A 15,974-nucleotide genomic window follows, 5' to 3' on the forward strand; every position below is an offset into this window, starting at 1 on the left:
CTCTAGTTCGGACAGGTGGCAGGAAGGAGTTTGGGGGGGAGAAGGGACGTTTGGAGATCACCCCTAGGTCAACCAGAATGCAGGGCTGGGGGGGGCTCCGAAACTACAGCTCCCAGCATGCCCCGGCGGCCGGAAGCCCCGCCCACCGCCCGGTGCATTGTGGAGAATGAGTCAGAGGTTGTAGGACCCTGGCTTTCGCAGACAGAACCAGAGCGCGAGGTCAGCGCTCAAGACAGCGGCGGCTAAGGAAGGCGGTTCAGAGATGCAGGCGGCGAGGAGGGCCCCGAGCGTGGGGCGGCAGCTGCTGAGGTTGACGGGCGGAAGGTGTGTGTATGCCCGCAGGACTGGGGGCGGCAGGCCCGGGGGCTGGGCCAGGACTGACCCTCCACTCCCCACAGCGCACGGCCCTGTGCGATCCTGGGCCACCCCCGGCCCGGCCCAGCCCAACGACCCTATGCCAGTGGGGCCGCTCAGGTAAGAAAGCGACGGTGGCTTTGGGGTGGGCGACCGTCTGGCCCCCACCTCCCTGCCGCCGCCGACAGGGGTCTCCCTCCTGGTGCAGTGACCCGCTGACCGCTCTGGCAGCGAAAGTGGGGGAAAGGGCGAGCCAGGGTGCCCTGGCATGAAACTGGGTGAGAAGTCGCCGGGTCTGCCCTTCCTGGCACCTCGCTCTGCCCCTCCGCTCTCCTTGGCATTTCGGCAGACCCTTCCCCAGCCGCGTTAACTATCCCTTTCCCCAGGCGGTTCTGGACAAGTCAGATTCGCTCCCCTCTGAGGCTTCGACCGGGGAGAAAGCGGCCAAGGCGGTATGTGCCCCCGATCTAAGCCGCCAGGGGCGGGGCTGGGCGGGCCCAGGGGTCACCCCAGCAGCCAGCTCCCTGAATCCTCCTCCTTCCCCTGTGACAGGAATCTAAGTCCTTTGCTGTGGGCATGTTCAAGGGCCAGCTCACCACAGATCAGGTGTTCCCCTACCCGTCAGGTAAGGGCAGGGGAAGTCCGAGCGGGCGGGGGCGGGGGCGGGGCAGGTTCCCCTGATCACCTGGCCTGGCCTGTCTCCGCTGTCTCCGCAGTGCTCAACGAGGAGCAGACACAGTTTCTCAAAGAGTTGGTGGGGCCGGTGTCCCGTTTCTTCGAGGTAAGAAATAGCCTGGGCCTGGGGAATAGCGGGCTTGGTCCCTGTGGGGTGGGAGCGGTGTTCGGACCTTTAAAGGAGCCTGCAAGCGGGATCCTGTGCCCTCCCAGGAGGTCAACGATCCCGCCAAGAACGACACACTGGAGAAGGTGGAGGAGACCACCATTCAGGGCCTCAAGGAGCTGGGCGCCTTTGGTCTGCAAGTGCCCAGTGAACTGGGTGGTGTGGGCCTCTGCAACACCCAGGTGAGAGCCCCGCAGCTACTTCCCAGCATCCAGGTCTATGGTCTACTCAGCTTGGCAGGTTCAGCTCCTTCATCCCTGGGGCTAGTCTGCCCAGTCCCTGCCCTGGGACCTGTGGGATATGGACTCTCAAGATATGCACACACCCCCTCCAGACACATCACTGAACTGCATACAGTCCCCTAGGGCCGTGGACCCCCACCCAGGTCCCCAAATCCTGATGAACCTCGTGTAAGTGGGGACTACTGGACAGGGTAGGAAGCCATCACAACCTGGACTGGACACCCGCCAGCCAGTGTCCTTCCCTGCCATGTTCCCACTTCCCTTCTGGGAACGCCCAGGTCGGGCTCTGCCCACCAGTTACAGCCTGCTTCCCCTTCAGTACGCCAGATTGGTGGAGATCGTGGGCATGCACGACCTTGGTGTGGGCGTCACCCTGGGGGCCCACCAGAGCATTGGTTTCAAAGGCATCCTGCTCTTTGGCACGAAGGCCCAGAAAGAAAAATACCTCCCCAAACTGGCATCAGGTAAGCAGGCCTTGTAGCCCCAAGGATTAGGGGTGTTGGGCTTGATGCAAATTAGGCCACCACAAAGCTTGGCATGTTGGTTGAGGGAGATTTGGGGAAGGCATGACAGGGTGCTGGTAGGGGAATGGGAAGAAACTGAATATACCCCGAGGTGTTAAGGGGTAAATTGGGGGGGCACTGAGGGACCTTCAGTGCCCATCAGACCCGCGGTGGGCCCAGTGTAAAGGAGCTTTCTGCCCAACAGGAGAGACTATAGCAGCTTTCTGTCTGACTGAGCCCTCAAGTGGCTCAGATGCCGCCTCCATCCGAACCTCAGCTGTGCCCAGTCCCTGTGGAAAATATTTTACCCTCAATGGAAGCAAGATTTGGATCAGGCAATCTTCCATTTCTCCCCTCCTCTGCCCGATTCCAGGCCACACTGCTCTGTCCTCCACGCCCTGACTGCCCTCTCTCCACAGTAATGGGGGCTTGGCAGAAATCTTCACCGTCTTTGCCAAGACACCAGTTACGGATGCAGCCACGGGAGCCGTGAAGGAGAAGATCACAGCTTTTGTGGTGGAGAGGAGCTTTGGAGGTGTTACCTCGTGAGTGGGTTGGGGAGGAAGAAACGGTTGAGCCAGGGAGGGCAGTACCGAGCTCTGGGGCAAATGGCTGTTACAGGGCACCTGGAATGTGTGCAGAAGCCAGCACAGCTGGAGAGTGTGTTCCTTTGGGACTAAAACGTATGAAACTGATCTAAAGCTTTAGCTCCAGCAACCAACGAGGGCAGGACAGGGCCAGACCTCCTCAGCCCTCGGGCATGCAGGGAACTTGTGTACAGGCTACGAGTTGTAGTTCCTCCCTGGTTGATAAGAAACAAAGGGGCAGCTTTCCCTGCACCTTGTTGGACACACTCTGCTCTGCTCTGCCCTATCACAGCGGGCCCCCTGAGAAGAAAATGGGCATCAAGGCTTCGAACACGGCTGAGGTGTACTTCGACGGAGTCCAAGTGCCGTCAGAGAACGTGCTGGGCGAGGTGGGGGGCGGCTTCAAGGTCGCCATGCACATTCTCAACAATGGAAGGTTTGGCATGGCGGCGGCTCTTGCAGGCACCATGAAGAGCATCATTGCTAAGGCGGTGAGTACCCTGCTCGAGTCCCTAGACAGCCCAAATCTGTCACAGTGTCCCCCTTCCTCTATGTCCCTGTTCCCTTGCAGAGACCCCTCCCCCACCGGCAGCTCCAGACCTGATCACTTAGGTCTCCATCTAGCCTAGACTGGACTCTCCTTGGCTGTGGCCAAAGCCCAGCCCAGCCCCTCTCCTGGGAGGACTAGAGAACCACAGTGGGACACAGGTGCTCTCTTCCAGGTGGATCATGCTGCTAATCGTACCCAGTTTGGGGAGAAAATTCACAACTTCGGGCTGATCCAGGAGAAGCTGGCCCGGATGGCCATGCTGCAGTATGTGACAGAGGTGAAGCGTCCTCCCCATGTTCCTTTCCTGTGGCCTTCTCAGTCAGGTCAGACTACAACCCCCAGCAGCACCTGGGGCAGTGGGTCTCCAGCTTTACACCAATGCCCTAGGGGATGCGGGGAGGCATAGTCAGCTCAGCCGCTGCAGAAGGGGGAGCCATGCTGTTCTGCTGCGTTGCTTTCCAGAGGGACCTGAAGTCTATTCTACCCCCACATCCACACTTACCTCTTCACCCCTTTCAAGAAGTCAGATTCCTAGAATCCCCTGATGAACTAACTCAGGGAACCAAGTATTTCAACATGCCTGACACGTGGAGTTAGAAGGTGAAGGCAAGGGCTGCAGGAGCTGGGGCAGATTTGGTCTTGGAGATCTGGGTGATCAGGTCAAATCTAATGAAGCCCTTTTTGTTCTCATGTTCCAACCACGCAACCTCAGTCCATGGCTTACATGGTGAGTGCCAACATGGACCAGGGATCCAAGGACTTCCAGATCGAGGCCGCCATCAGCAAGATCTTTGGTTCGGTGAGGCTTCAGGCTGCAGGGAGGGAGAGCCCAGTTCAGGAGCTCAGCTCCAAAAGCAACCTTCTATGGTTCTGTCCCTAGGAGGCAGCCTGGCAGGTGACAGACGAGTGCATCCAGATCATGGGGGGCATGGGGTTCATGAAGGTACGGGAGGGTTCTCTGCCCTTGGGAGCCGCAGCTGGGCTGGAGGAGGAGGCAGGCACGTCTCACTCAACAGAGGCATGTGATTTAACTTTCCCTGTGCTAGGAGCCTGGATTAGAGCGTGTGCTCCGGGATGTTCGCATCTTTCGGATCTTTGAGGGAACGAATGATATTCTTCGGCTGTTTGTGGCTCTGCAGGGCTGCATGGTAAGGAGGAGGAGAACTGAGGGGAGGAGGTGGGGAAGACAGAACCCTAACTGTTGTCACCCTCCTGCCCACAGGACAAAGGAAAGGAACTCTCTGGGCTTGGCAAAGCTTTAAAGAATCCTTTGGGGAATGCCGGCCTGCTGCTAGGAGAGGCAGGCAAACAGCTGAGGCGGTAAGCTTAGGGGCCAGGGTAGGGCAGGTTAGTGTAAGTGTATGGAACTAACCACTTTCCCCTGTCCTCTAAGGCGGGCAGGGCTGGGCAGTGGCCTGAGTCTCAGTGGCGTCATCCATCCGGATTTGAATCGGAGTGGTGAACTGGTAAGGAGTCAACGCTTGAGTGGGTGGGAGACAGCCTGCCTCCAGAGCTGATGGGGCTGTGTCCCCTCTGAGCCCTGGGCACCTTCCTTATCTCTTCAGGCAACACAAGCTCTGGAGCAGTTTGCCACTGTGGTGGAGGCCAAGCTGATAAAACACAAGAAGGATATTGTCAGTGAGTGAGACCTACCCCATACCCACCCCTCCCCCGTTTTCCTCTCCCTCCGACTAACACCCCTCCCCCCATCCCATCTACCTGACAGATGAACAGTTTGTGCTGCAGCGTCTGGCAGACAGTGCCATTGACCTCTATGCCATGGTGGTGGTTCTTTCCAGGTGAGGAGGCAGTGTGGGAGGCCTGGGCTGCAAGGGGGTCCTGGGCCAGGGTCACAGCCCTGAATTTTTGTCTCCTGCTTCCCACCAGGGCTTCACGATCCCTGAGTGAGGGCCACCCCACAGCCCAGCATGAGAAAATGCTCTGCGACAGCTGGTGCATTGAGGTGAGATTCGGGGTTGCCAAGAGCAGGTGGGGGGCCCAAGGCACAGTCCCGAACACCCTCTTCCCTGTCGCCAGGCTGCAGCCCGGATCCAGAAGAACATGGCTGCTCTGCAGTCTAACCCCCAACAGCAGGAGCTCTTCCGCAACTTCAAAAGCATCTCCAAGGCCTTAGTGGAGCAGGGTGGCGTGGTCACCAGCAACCCCCTCGGCTTCTGAATACGCCCAGCCAGAGCCAGGGTGTGCCTTAAGCCAAAGCCTAGGCCCCTTTTCTGTGGGCCCTGGTTCTCTCTTGAAGGGGCCTTACTCCAGGACTGTGCCTGCTCTCAGAGGGAGCATTCGCTGCCTTACAAATAAAGTCATGCTTTGCTACTGTGTCTGAGTCCTTTTCCTCGCTGCCTGCCTCCCTCCCAAAAAAAGGAGCCAAAGGCATAGGGAGTTTGCCCCTATTGCTTTATTTGGTGTTTTATACAAGTGACTAAAATAAATAGAATAACAAATGCAGCTACATTGGCCCCCAAATACCCCAGCTTTCTTTGACTGCTGTCAAGGGTGACCAACCCCCCCCTCTTCCTCCCAGGGTAGCAGGACAGAGGTGACAGGATGAGGTCACATTTGGGGGTTAAAAGAAGGGCCGGGAGATAGGGATTCTTCATATAAAAGAGGAAATATCTACTAAAAAAATAGTCTAAAATATGTAGAAAAATCTATTTTAACCCCCCAAAAAGCGTACAAAAAAAAACAATACTAAAAATAACCAAAGGTCCCTTGTACACCCCTGAGGGAAGGGGGAGGAACCAGGCACTGCTGGTAAGAGTCACAGTGGTAACCTCACAGTAGGCAGCAGCCACAGGACAGGCTGAGCCCAGGCACCCAGGCACCACAGAGGAGTAACGAACACGCCTGACAAGACACCCAGTCACAGGACAGGAGCACCAGGTGCTGACGAGACAGGCCAGGGGTAGAGCTCCAACAGGGCACACTGTTGGCTCTACATGACATCCACAAAGAACTCACTGGGGTTGCCCATGGCCATGTGGAAGCTTTGGCGGCTGGCTGTCAGCTCTGGGGGCACTGAGCCGAGGTCTCTGACTGGAGGGGCCCCCGGGGGCTGCACTGCTGGAGGGACAGGTGGGGGAGGTGGGGGCATCATGACCACCATCATGGGATTATAGGGAAGGGCCATACCAGGGGGTGGTCCATAGGGATGAAGCCCTGGGTGGGTTCGGAGGTTGGGAGCACCTCCCGATGAGCTCCTGGAAGGGGGAGGGCCCCCATCACCAGTCCCACCAGGTTCCCCGCCCCGCCTAAGGCTGCCCCCGCGGCTAGAGGGCTCCGACTCACTGCCACTGCCAGACTTGGACTCAGGGGCCCGCTCCTCAGGCCTCCCTGTGCGCCCTGCACCCCCATCACTGCGTGTGGACCCACTGCTCCGGCTCCCTGTTGGGGGAGAGGGTAGGGGGGCAACTGAGCCCGGGCCCAAGGCCCCTCAGCCTCCCCAGCCCCTGCCCCTGCCCCTCCACCCTGGTGTCCCCGTCCCCCACCCACACTGTATCGGTGTCTGGCAGTTACTTACCTTCACTGTGCTGGCTGCTGGCACTGCCTCCACCGTAAGTGTAGGACGAGAGCTCATGGTAGGGTGGGGGCTGGGGGCTGTATGGGTGCGGGGCTGGGTACTGGTAGGGGAAGGTGTGCAGCAGGGGCCAAGGGGTGGCCCCAGGCAGAGGAGCCAAGGTGTCCTGGTCCGAAGCCCCACTGGAGCCGTCATTGTCATTCAGAGACAGATTGACTAGATCTGGAAAGAGAAGAGACTAAGTCACTGCTTCAAAGGGCCAGGACGCCAAGACGTTGGATGAAGAGGAACTGTGAACCGTTTCCCCAGAACCATCCATGCCAGGGGTTCCAACAAGGGCCTCTAACAGGAAGTTCCCCACCTGCCACTACTATTGGGGCAGGAAACCAGCCAGGGCCACCACAAGTCCCATAGGCTTTTATGCACCTCAGGAAGAGGCGCCCTAGCCCCAGCAGACAGCCCTGTGCCTGGTGCTCCGCTTGTCCAGCAGAACACTGGTGGGCATTGGCCGCTACTTGGGTCATCGGCCAGTGCAGGGCCCAGTGCAGGGCACATACTGCTCCTCAGTCCACAGTGACCCTAACTGGTTTCTGGGCAAAGTCTGAGGTTAGAGAGAGGCACTCACAACCCTCACAGCCGCCACTGAGGTCTCCAAAGACATAATAGCACTGCTCAGAGAAGGTGATCTTGTTTACGGTGTGCCGGATAAGGCCAGCCTTGAGCAGTCCGCTGGCGTACTTTCGGGCCTCCCGCCGCTCAGGAAAGCCTTCCACGTGATGGTAGAGCCAGTCGACCACATCCGAACCTGGGATCACCCCGAGCAGAGAAAGGCCTCAGATCCCCCGACTTGTTTCACCCCTGGCCTGAGCCATTCCCAGCTTTGGCTCCTCCTCCTTCCCATGCCCTGTGCCCAGGCCCCAGCCGTACCCAGAAAGGCATTAGGGATGGTGATCTTGAGCCACATGCGGTCCCGAACTTCCAGCCCAGACTCTGGAGATGCCATGGCTTTGGTCACAGAGGCCATGTCTGTATGGATGGAGAGACCTCGGCCCTCACAGCCTGACAGAGAAGCAGGAATCAGGCAGAGCCCACTCCCAAGGAGCAAGGGGATCACAACACTGCAGCCTTCTGGGAAGGTGGGCCTAGGGGCTCACCATCAGGCAAAGAGGACCCTGACGTAATGGTGCTCATGGACGAGGAGCCTGGATAGGCTGGGAAGGTGCCGGTCAGCGCAGCCGAGTGTGAGACCCAGGCAGCAGGGTCAATTGGCTGGATGGGCTCATCTAGGACAGAGAAAACCACCAACATGACCACTTCCTAGTCCCGGAGAGCCATCCCCGTCCCTCCCTGACTCTGATTTGACCTTCCTCCACCCACTGCCAGTGGCCCTGGGACCCTCCCCGACTCCCCACTGCAGGCCCTCCTGAGCATCACTCACTGCGGGGGAGAGTGAAATAGGCCTGGGGAGAGGGGTCCCAGCACTTGGCCACAGTCAGCACGATGGGGCTGTAGGGGAGAGAAGGCCAGTCAAGCAGGGTGTGGAGAGAGGCCTCCGGAGGACGGAGGCCTGGAATGAGAATGGGTTGAGGGACAGAAAGAGGAAGAGAAGAAAAGACATAGCTGGGCCCCAGAAGATGAGGGTGGAAGGCTCCATCCACTATGAGGGTGACTCACCAACTTGGATAACTCTGAGAAACATACTGAGTCAGACAAGAGAGTACACACTGTACACTTCCATTCAGAGAAAGCCCCTAAGCAGGTAAAACTAAAGCATGTTGTTCAAGGGTACACGCATGGCTGGTAAAACTATCAAGCGAAGCGAAGATTTTGTCACCGCGATGACCACAGAATCAGGAGCAAGATTACCCCTAGGGGCCGAGAGGAGGGTGGGAGCCGGAAGGGACACCGGGGGAAACTTGGGGTATCAGCAATCTTCTACTTCATGATCTAGGCAGTGGTGACAGGGGTACTCATTCACGCTAGAATCACTCATTACATTGCGCATCTTTTGTTTTAAACACCTTTTACATAAATGTTATTTCACTACTCTTTAAAATGATGAAACAAAAAGGAGAAAAGGCCGACAAGAGGACTGAGGGCCCGAGACCAGCTCGGAGGCTCACCCTGGCTTATGCACAATGTCTCTCAGCACTCGTACCGCATCGTCGTTGCTCATGTTCTCGAAGTTCATGTCGTTCACCTGGAAGGGAGGGGCAGTGGGTCAGAGACAGGGTGGGAGAGGCCGAGACCCCTGCCCGAGTGCCCTGCCCAGCACACCTGCAAAAGCATGTCCCCCGGCTCGATGCGCCCGTCAGCAGCCACGGCCCCCCCCTTCATGATGGAGCCGATGTAGATGCCCCCGTCTCCCCGCTCATTGCTTTGGCCCACAATGGAGATGCCCAGGAAGTTGTACTTCTCTGTGGAAGGAGTCCATGTGATGAGGGGAAGCCCAAGCCACATGACCCCCGCGCCCTGGAGACCAGGTCCCCAAACCCCCGTCCCTGGCTCCCTCATACCCATGTTGAGTGTGACTGTGATGATGTTGAGAGACATGGTGGAATCGGTGACGCTGCTGAAGGATGAGGTCTGTGGGAAAGAGGGGAGGCGCTAGACTAGACTGCCTTCAACAACCCAGGGACAAGTCTGGGATTGTCTGGGCCCTCATACCCACTTAGCCAAGGCCCAGGTCCCCAACTTCCCCAAGATCCAGTCATCCCATGACCCCCTCACCCTCTCCAGGCGAGGCGGCCGCTGTTTCCTCCGCCGCCGGTGGCGCTTGAGGAGGCGAGAGGCACTGCTCTGCTCCGTGGAGCTGCTGAACCTGTCAGGAGGTGGGAAGGGAACACTTGCAGGCAGAGAAAGGTGAGAGGATTGGGTGCAGGAGGGAAGAGAAGGGGCTGGTGCCCTGGGGGAGATCTGTGGAGCCATACCTACTCGTGGTGTCGTCCTCATCGGAGTCCCCCAGGCTGGTGCTCTCCAGCTCGCTGGTCATGAGGGTTGAGGAACTCTCGTACCCAGCCAAGTGGCGCTCCAGCCTCGAGGGGCCACTGGGCCTGTGGCCCCCAGCTGAGTATGAATGGCAACTTCAGGCACCAAGCCTCCTGCTCCTCACCCTCATCAAGGCTCAGGTCTGACCCAACCCCTTCCCAACTCCAGTCTACCCACCCTCAGAGCCCGACCCCTCACCGCCATGCTCACTGCTGTCTCTCCTGCGAGGCCGCTCCCGCCTCAGAGACACTACTGACTCTGTTTCGGTCTCAGGCTCCAGATTTTCCCGGCTGCTGGACACATTAGGGCTAGAGGGGCAGAGATGGTGCCAACGGGAGGCAGTGGGACAGAGTTCCAAAGCCTTGGCTTCCCCGCCCAAGAGGCTTTGATTCCCTCCTCCTCTGCCTCCCCCGTCCCACCCCCCCACCCCCCCCAAGAATCCCAAGGACTCACTGGAAGGATGGAGGTCTGGAGTCCCCAATGCCACTGGTCCTCTCCGGTGGTAAAGGGGGTAATGGTGGGGTTGGAGGCACCAGTTCTGTCCTAGGCTCCTGGGCTGGGGGAGCTATCTCAGGTTGGGGGTTATCGGATGACACAAGCTAGAAGGATGCAAGTGATAAAAAAAAAAAAAAAAATATACTGGGATGTGAGGCATATGAGATGGGAGTGAGGGAAAGGACTAGAAAGGGGACAGGGTCTGCCAGAGCCTGGAGGAAAGCATCAAAAAGCAGGAGGAAGCTTGTATATAAATGTTGAGAGGCTTCAGAGAGAGAGGGATGAGGGACTTCAACTAGCTCTCCAAACAGGTGGGGAAGCAAAGAGCCAGGATCTCCAACAACTAATCAGGGGTTGGGCTACAAGGCCAGACTAAGGCTTGAAGGAGCTTGGTGATACAGGAGGGACTGGGCCCTCAGAGCCAGGGCCCCTTACCCAGGAGACAACTCTTCCGTTGAAGCAGGGAAGGCGGGCATTGTCATCTGAAATTTCTTCCTTCACCACGCTGTCGAAAGCCAGGATGAAAAGTCAGTGAGACTGGACGGTCCCTCCAAACCCATCCCCAAAGTCTCTCCCAATTTTTTTTTTTTAAATCACAAATAGGATTTCTTTTCTTTTTATTGATTTCAGAGAGGAAGGGAGAGAGATAGAAACATCAATGACGAGGGAGAATCACTGACCGGCTGCCTCCTGCACTTGCCCCCTACTGGGACTGAGCCGGCAACCAGGGCATGTGCCCCCGACCGGAATGGACCCCAGGACCTTTCACAGTCCACAGGCTGATCTCTATCCACTGAGCCAAACCAGGCGGCACAAACAGGATACTTTATTTGTCACCATTAAAAGTCTGCCTTTAAACAGATTCCTGGACTGGGGCTCATATCCATCCGCTCATTCAACTTTAGCACCTGCCTCAGCCTCAGTGCCTTTCCCAGAACTACTACCTTCACCGTGACGTTTCCCTAACTCTAACGCGGGCTTCTTCAGCATTTTGACTTTCTAACAAAGACATCTTGGAGCAGACAAATAGATGGGCAAGCCTTTTCTAATGCTACCTGGAATCAACTTATTGACCACTTCTTTCAAATCATCTGTGAACCTCTCGGGTCATGATTTCCATCATCATCTTCTGGATTTGGTGGACCTGTTGATGCTGAGCATAAGAGGTCTTCCAAATCTAATTGTTGTGTCTTTTAGTAAAAACAACACAGAATAGATGAAGCAAATAACCACCGGTCGTCTGGCATCAACACGAGCTTCAGTCATGGTCTGCCATTTTCTGACCGTGGAGCACATTTTGTCTCCATGGTGAGATCCATGCCATGGAAATTAGGCAGGTCTGCCCTGAACATCCTCAGTAATTAGCTTGAATTTTCTAAATGCAACTTCATTACCCTGCAGATCAGCTACACTCACTTCAAAAACATGGCCTTTGAATGCAATTTTGGTTTCCTGTGTTCTCATGACTAGTGTTTTTTCCAGTATTTATATATATATATATATATATATATATATATATATATATATATATATATATATATATATAAAGTATATATATATAAAGTATATATATATATACACACACACACGCACACACAGTATATATATATATATATATATATATATATAATTTTATTGATTTTTTTACAGAGAGGAAGGGAGAGGGATAGAGAGCTAGAAACATTGATGAGAGAAACATTGATCAGCTGCCTCTTGCACACCACCCACTGGGGATATGCCCGCAACCAAAGTACATGCCCTTGACTGGAATCGAACCCGGGACCCTTCAGTCCGCAGGCTGATGCTCTATCCACTGAGCCAAACCGGCTAGGGCTCCAGTATTTCTTATGTGCAACAGAGCTGGTGCTTTCACATCACACCAATCTTTCTTAGAAAATGGCTCAACCCCTTTCTAGTTGGCTCCCTTTCTGCCACCTTTTCTAAGGCACCTGTTCTTGCAGACCACCATGGTGTTGCTCAGAGAGCCAAAAGGGCTCTCCCAATCTCCATCCAGCTCAAGGATGTGATGCTGAATTTCTCCCACCCTGTCTAAGTCCTCTTCTCTCGCATTAAAACACTTGGCTCTTATACCTACGATATCTACAAACTCAATGCTGTTTCTTTATTTCTTCTTCTCGCCCCAGCTCATCCTCAGGGGCTCAGTCTGCTCCGAAGATCTCCTTGAGCCTGACTCAGATCTCTCAGTCCAATTTAAGAGGCCACCCCCTAAGCTACCCCAGTTGCCCCAAATATCTATCTAACCTTAGGAGCCTTGCTGGCAGCATCCACCGTTTCTCACATATCTTCCCCTTCCAAAGTCGTTGGTCCTCATCTAAAACTCTGCTCTTAGGCTTTCTTTAGTTTCCTCTAACTCACTTCCAGGGAGCCATCCACGTGCACTATCTTTGCCTGGGTAAAAACAACCATCAAACCAAACACTGGCCCTTCCTCACCAGGCTGAGAGTTCCCAAGGGGAGGGAGGCCCTGCTTCCCATTCCTGTGCCTCACCTGCCACAGACTCTGCAATCTGCTCCACCTGACAGACTTCAATGACCAACCCTGGGGGTCCCATCTCCCCTGGGTTCCTTGAGATGGACTGGACTTGCCCCTTTTCAACCACCTGTGGAATCAATTATATTCAACACCATGTCCTGGCCACACAGCAAAGTACCTGACACTTCACAAACATCAACGAATACTTGTTGACTAAAGGAATACACATATGAACTATGAGCCTCCCTGCCCTGAACAGAATCTCATACACATTCCCCACCCCTTACCCTCCACCCCCCACCCCAATAGGACATCCTGTCTGATTAACCTTTTAGCCTAATATGGTTCTAGACCCCTGGATACATGCCAACTTAATCCCATTTGCTTTCTCTCTCTCTCTCTCTCTTTTTTTTTTTTAAATATATTTTATTGATTTTTTACAGAGAGGAAGGGAGAGGGACAGAGAGCTAGAAACATTGATGAGAGAGAAACATCGATCAGCTGCCTCCTGCACATTTCCCACTGGGGATATGCCCGCAACCCAGGTACATGCCCTTGACCGGAATCGAACCTGGGACCCTTCAGTCCGCAGGCCGACGCTCTATCCACTGAGCCAAACCGGTTTCGGCCCATTTGCTTTCAATGTAACAAACACAGTCCAGTCACTACCAATCTGTCCCAGCATAATGTCATATTCTTCACAGCATAATACCAATCTGTCTCAGCATAACCCAGCCTTCCCAATGATTCCAGTCTGTATTACCATAACCTAGTTTATGGACTAGTCAAACTCAATACTGCCAATTACCACTGGCCAAGAATTAATGTGTGCTATGCACCTGTACTAAGCATTTTACTCTATCTGCATTTCACAGATGAGATCAGGCACAAAATTTTTTAAATTGCCCAATTACACTGCTGACAAATAGAAGAACCTTGATTTAAATCCAAGGTAACTCCCCAGACAATAATACCATTTTCCCAATGGTCAACAGTCTTTCTAGATGGAGCCCAGGTGATTTGGCTCTCCTAGAACCCAGCCTATCCCAGTCTATTCAGTCTGCTTTCAAGAGCTGAGGTTGAGCCCTGGCTGGTTTTGCTCAGTGGACAGAGCGTCGGCCTGAAGACTGAAGAGTACTGGGTTCGATTCTGGTCAAGGACACATGCCCAGGTTGTGGGCTCAACCCCGGTAGGGGGGGTGCAGGAGGCAGCTGATCAATGATTCTCTCTCACCATTGGTGTTTCTATCTCTCCCTTTCCCTCTCCTTTCCTTTCTGATATCAATAAAAATATAAAAAGAAACAAAAAAAGAGCTGGAGATTGAGCCCTGGCCAGGTGGCTCCGTTGACTGGAGCGTTGTCTCACGCACCAAAAGGCTCCAGGTTTGATTCCTTCCGGGTCAGGGCACATAACTTGGGTTCCAGATTGGATCCCTGGTCAGGATACATAGGGAAGGCCACCGGTTGATGTTTCTCTTTCACATCAACATTTCTCTCTCTCTTCCCCTCTCTCTCAAATCGATAAATTTCTCCCACCCTGTCTAAGTCCTCTTCTCTCGCATTAAAACACTTCGCTCTTATACCTACGATATCTACAAACTCAATGCTGTTTCTTTATTTCTTCTTCTCGCCCCAGCTCATCCTCAGGGGCTCAGTGCTGCTCCGAAGATCTCCTTGAGCCTGACTCAGATCTCTTAGGGCCACCCCCTAAGTTACCCCAGTTTAAACATCAAGTGAAGATTAAAAGGAGAGAGAGAGCGCGCGCGCTGAGGTTGAGGTTCAGTACCCAAAATTATAAACACAAAAGAGCTCACTCTGCATTATTTAAAGTCCCAGCTTGGCCCAGAATGTCCCAAATTACCCCAGGACAGCCCAATATATTCTAGCACAGCCTAGAGTGTCCCCACACGCAGCTGTCTGCACCAACACATACTAGAATATCCCCATACAGCTGTCAGTATTGGCAGAGACACCAAGAGTACTGAGTGTCCCAATAAAAACCAGGCCCCAATACAAACCAACATCAACCAATACAATCCAACAGAGACCAGAACGGCTCAATCTACCCCCAGCCTTCAACGCCCCCATACAGCACCCTCTGCCTTAGTACAGACGAAGGTCCCAAAACAATCCCGGCGGCCCTGGCATAGGACGGAGTGTCTCAAGTTGCCCCAATAGAGCCCAATCTACATCAGATTTCATAGTGTCTGCGCTACAGAACTGCGCAGAATGAGAGGTAGAGCGATCTACCTCAGGACAGTCCCGAATACCCCGAATAAACCAGTGCGCCCCCCTCTGCTCCAGGAGAACCTAATCCCCGCTAATCTGGCTCCTGGTTTAGCATAGCCAGTCTTCCTCCTACAGCTCCGTGCGCCTGTCTGTCCATCCTGGGGCAGCCAATCCATCCCACCACAGCGGTCCGCTCCACACAGCCCAGGAAACGCCAGCATGGCCCGGACTAAGCCGTGCCCCGCAACACCGCCCATCAGCCCGGGCGCAGCCCCCTCGGCCCCAGGCTAGGCCTCGCGCTCACCCGAAATCCTGATCCATAGACTTGAAAAAGTACTTGGCGCCCGCGGGCCGCTGCAGGACGCTCTTGAAGTCGCCGAGGGTGATGCGCTCGGCGGGGACGGGGATCTTCACCAGATAGGGAGTCTCCTCCTCATCCAGGTGGTAAATCACCTTCGTCTCCCCGACGCCGCCGCCCCCCGCCCCGCCGCCCGCCATGGTCTCGCCCGCGCGCTCTCCGGCTCCACCGCCCACCCAACTGGGCTACTCCCCCGCCGCGCCTGCGCACACCCGCACACCGACGCGCGAGCGCGGGCCGGACCGCCCGGGTGCGAGAGGCCGAAGGGAGGAAGGCGGGGGTCCACGGGTGGCGGCCAAGGGGGACGGGCCGCGGGGCGCGACCCGAAGCCACGGACTCGCAGCCGCCGCGAACACCATCCAGCGCCCCGCCCACCTCTTCCCATATCACGTGGCCCAAACCGGCCCGCCCTCTCGCGACGCCCACACCACGTGACGGGCGCCACACCACGTGACTGCTTTCAGCAACGGTCTCCCTCGTGGCCCCGCCCCCCCAATGCCCCGTTCCCCACTCCCCTCCCCTGCCCTCCGGACACCCCGGCCAAGTGGGTCCCGGCCCTCAGGGGGCCGGCAACACACTCCCTCCCCGCAGGGGCTCCAAGCAACTGTGGTCCGACTGGGGATGCAGGCGCGGGGAGGGCGGGGTTCCGGGGGTTCCAGACTGGGGATGACACGGGGCAAAGCCAACTGAAGCCAGAGTTGTTGGGCAAGACACAGAGGGTCATGTTCAGCTCCGGCTTTAGAGGTGGGTTTCAGGACCGCCTCCAGCCATCTTCTCTGCCAGCTTTTCCAAAACCTCCCTCC

General features: G+C 55.6%; 2 protein-coding genes across 3 annotated transcripts; one reads left to right on the forward strand and one right to left on the reverse strand.

Annotated features, from left to right (window-relative positions):
• The first annotated feature begins 162 nt into the window (after positions 1-162).
• ACADVL (acyl-CoA dehydrogenase very long chain) lies at positions 163-5,411 on the forward strand. The gene is made up of 20 exons (XM_036341369.1): positions 163-324; positions 399-474; positions 741-806; positions 907-979; positions 1,071-1,135; positions 1,243-1,377; positions 1,757-1,901; positions 2,146-2,275; positions 2,360-2,485; positions 2,820-3,018; positions 3,250-3,354; positions 3,790-3,876; positions 3,958-4,020; positions 4,124-4,225; positions 4,300-4,397; positions 4,471-4,543; positions 4,643-4,715; positions 4,804-4,876; positions 4,965-5,040; positions 5,115-5,411. Exons 1-20 carry the CDS (start codon positions 263-265, stop codon positions 5,253-5,255), a joined length of 1,968 nt encoding a protein of 655 aa, XP_036197262.1. The 5' UTR covers positions 163-262; the 3' UTR covers positions 5,256-5,411.
• Positions 5,412-5,472: 61 nt separating this feature from the next.
• On the reverse strand, positions 5,473-15,551 carry DVL2 (dishevelled segment polarity protein 2). 2 transcript variants are annotated; one of them, XM_036341368.1, is made up of 15 exons: positions 15,118-15,551; positions 10,528-10,597; positions 10,051-10,196; positions 9,808-9,905; positions 9,540-9,675; positions 9,340-9,430; positions 9,126-9,195; positions 8,887-9,026; positions 8,733-8,809; positions 8,048-8,115; positions 7,764-7,892; positions 7,537-7,668; positions 7,235-7,414; positions 6,613-6,831; positions 5,473-6,476 (listed from the first exon to the last, which is right to left on the reverse strand). In XM_036341368.1, the coding sequence occupies exons 1-15, from the start codon at positions 15,309-15,311 to the stop codon at positions 6,028-6,030; spliced, it is 2,199 nt and encodes a 732-aa protein (XP_036197261.1). In that variant the 5' UTR covers positions 15,312-15,551; the 3' UTR covers positions 5,473-6,027. The 2 variants fall into 2 exon arrangements, with proteins under 2 accessions (XP_036197261.1, XP_036197260.1); XM_036341367.1 differs by having other exon boundaries at positions 9,796-9,905.
• Positions 15,552-15,974: the final 423 nt, after the last annotated feature.

This window comes from Myotis myotis, unplaced genomic scaffold, assembly GCF_014108235.1.
Source record: "Myotis myotis isolate mMyoMyo1 unplaced genomic scaffold, mMyoMyo1.p scaffold_m19_p_17, whole genome shotgun sequence".
NCBI classification, from domain to species: domain Eukaryota; kingdom Metazoa; phylum Chordata; class Mammalia; order Chiroptera; family Vespertilionidae; genus Myotis; species Myotis myotis.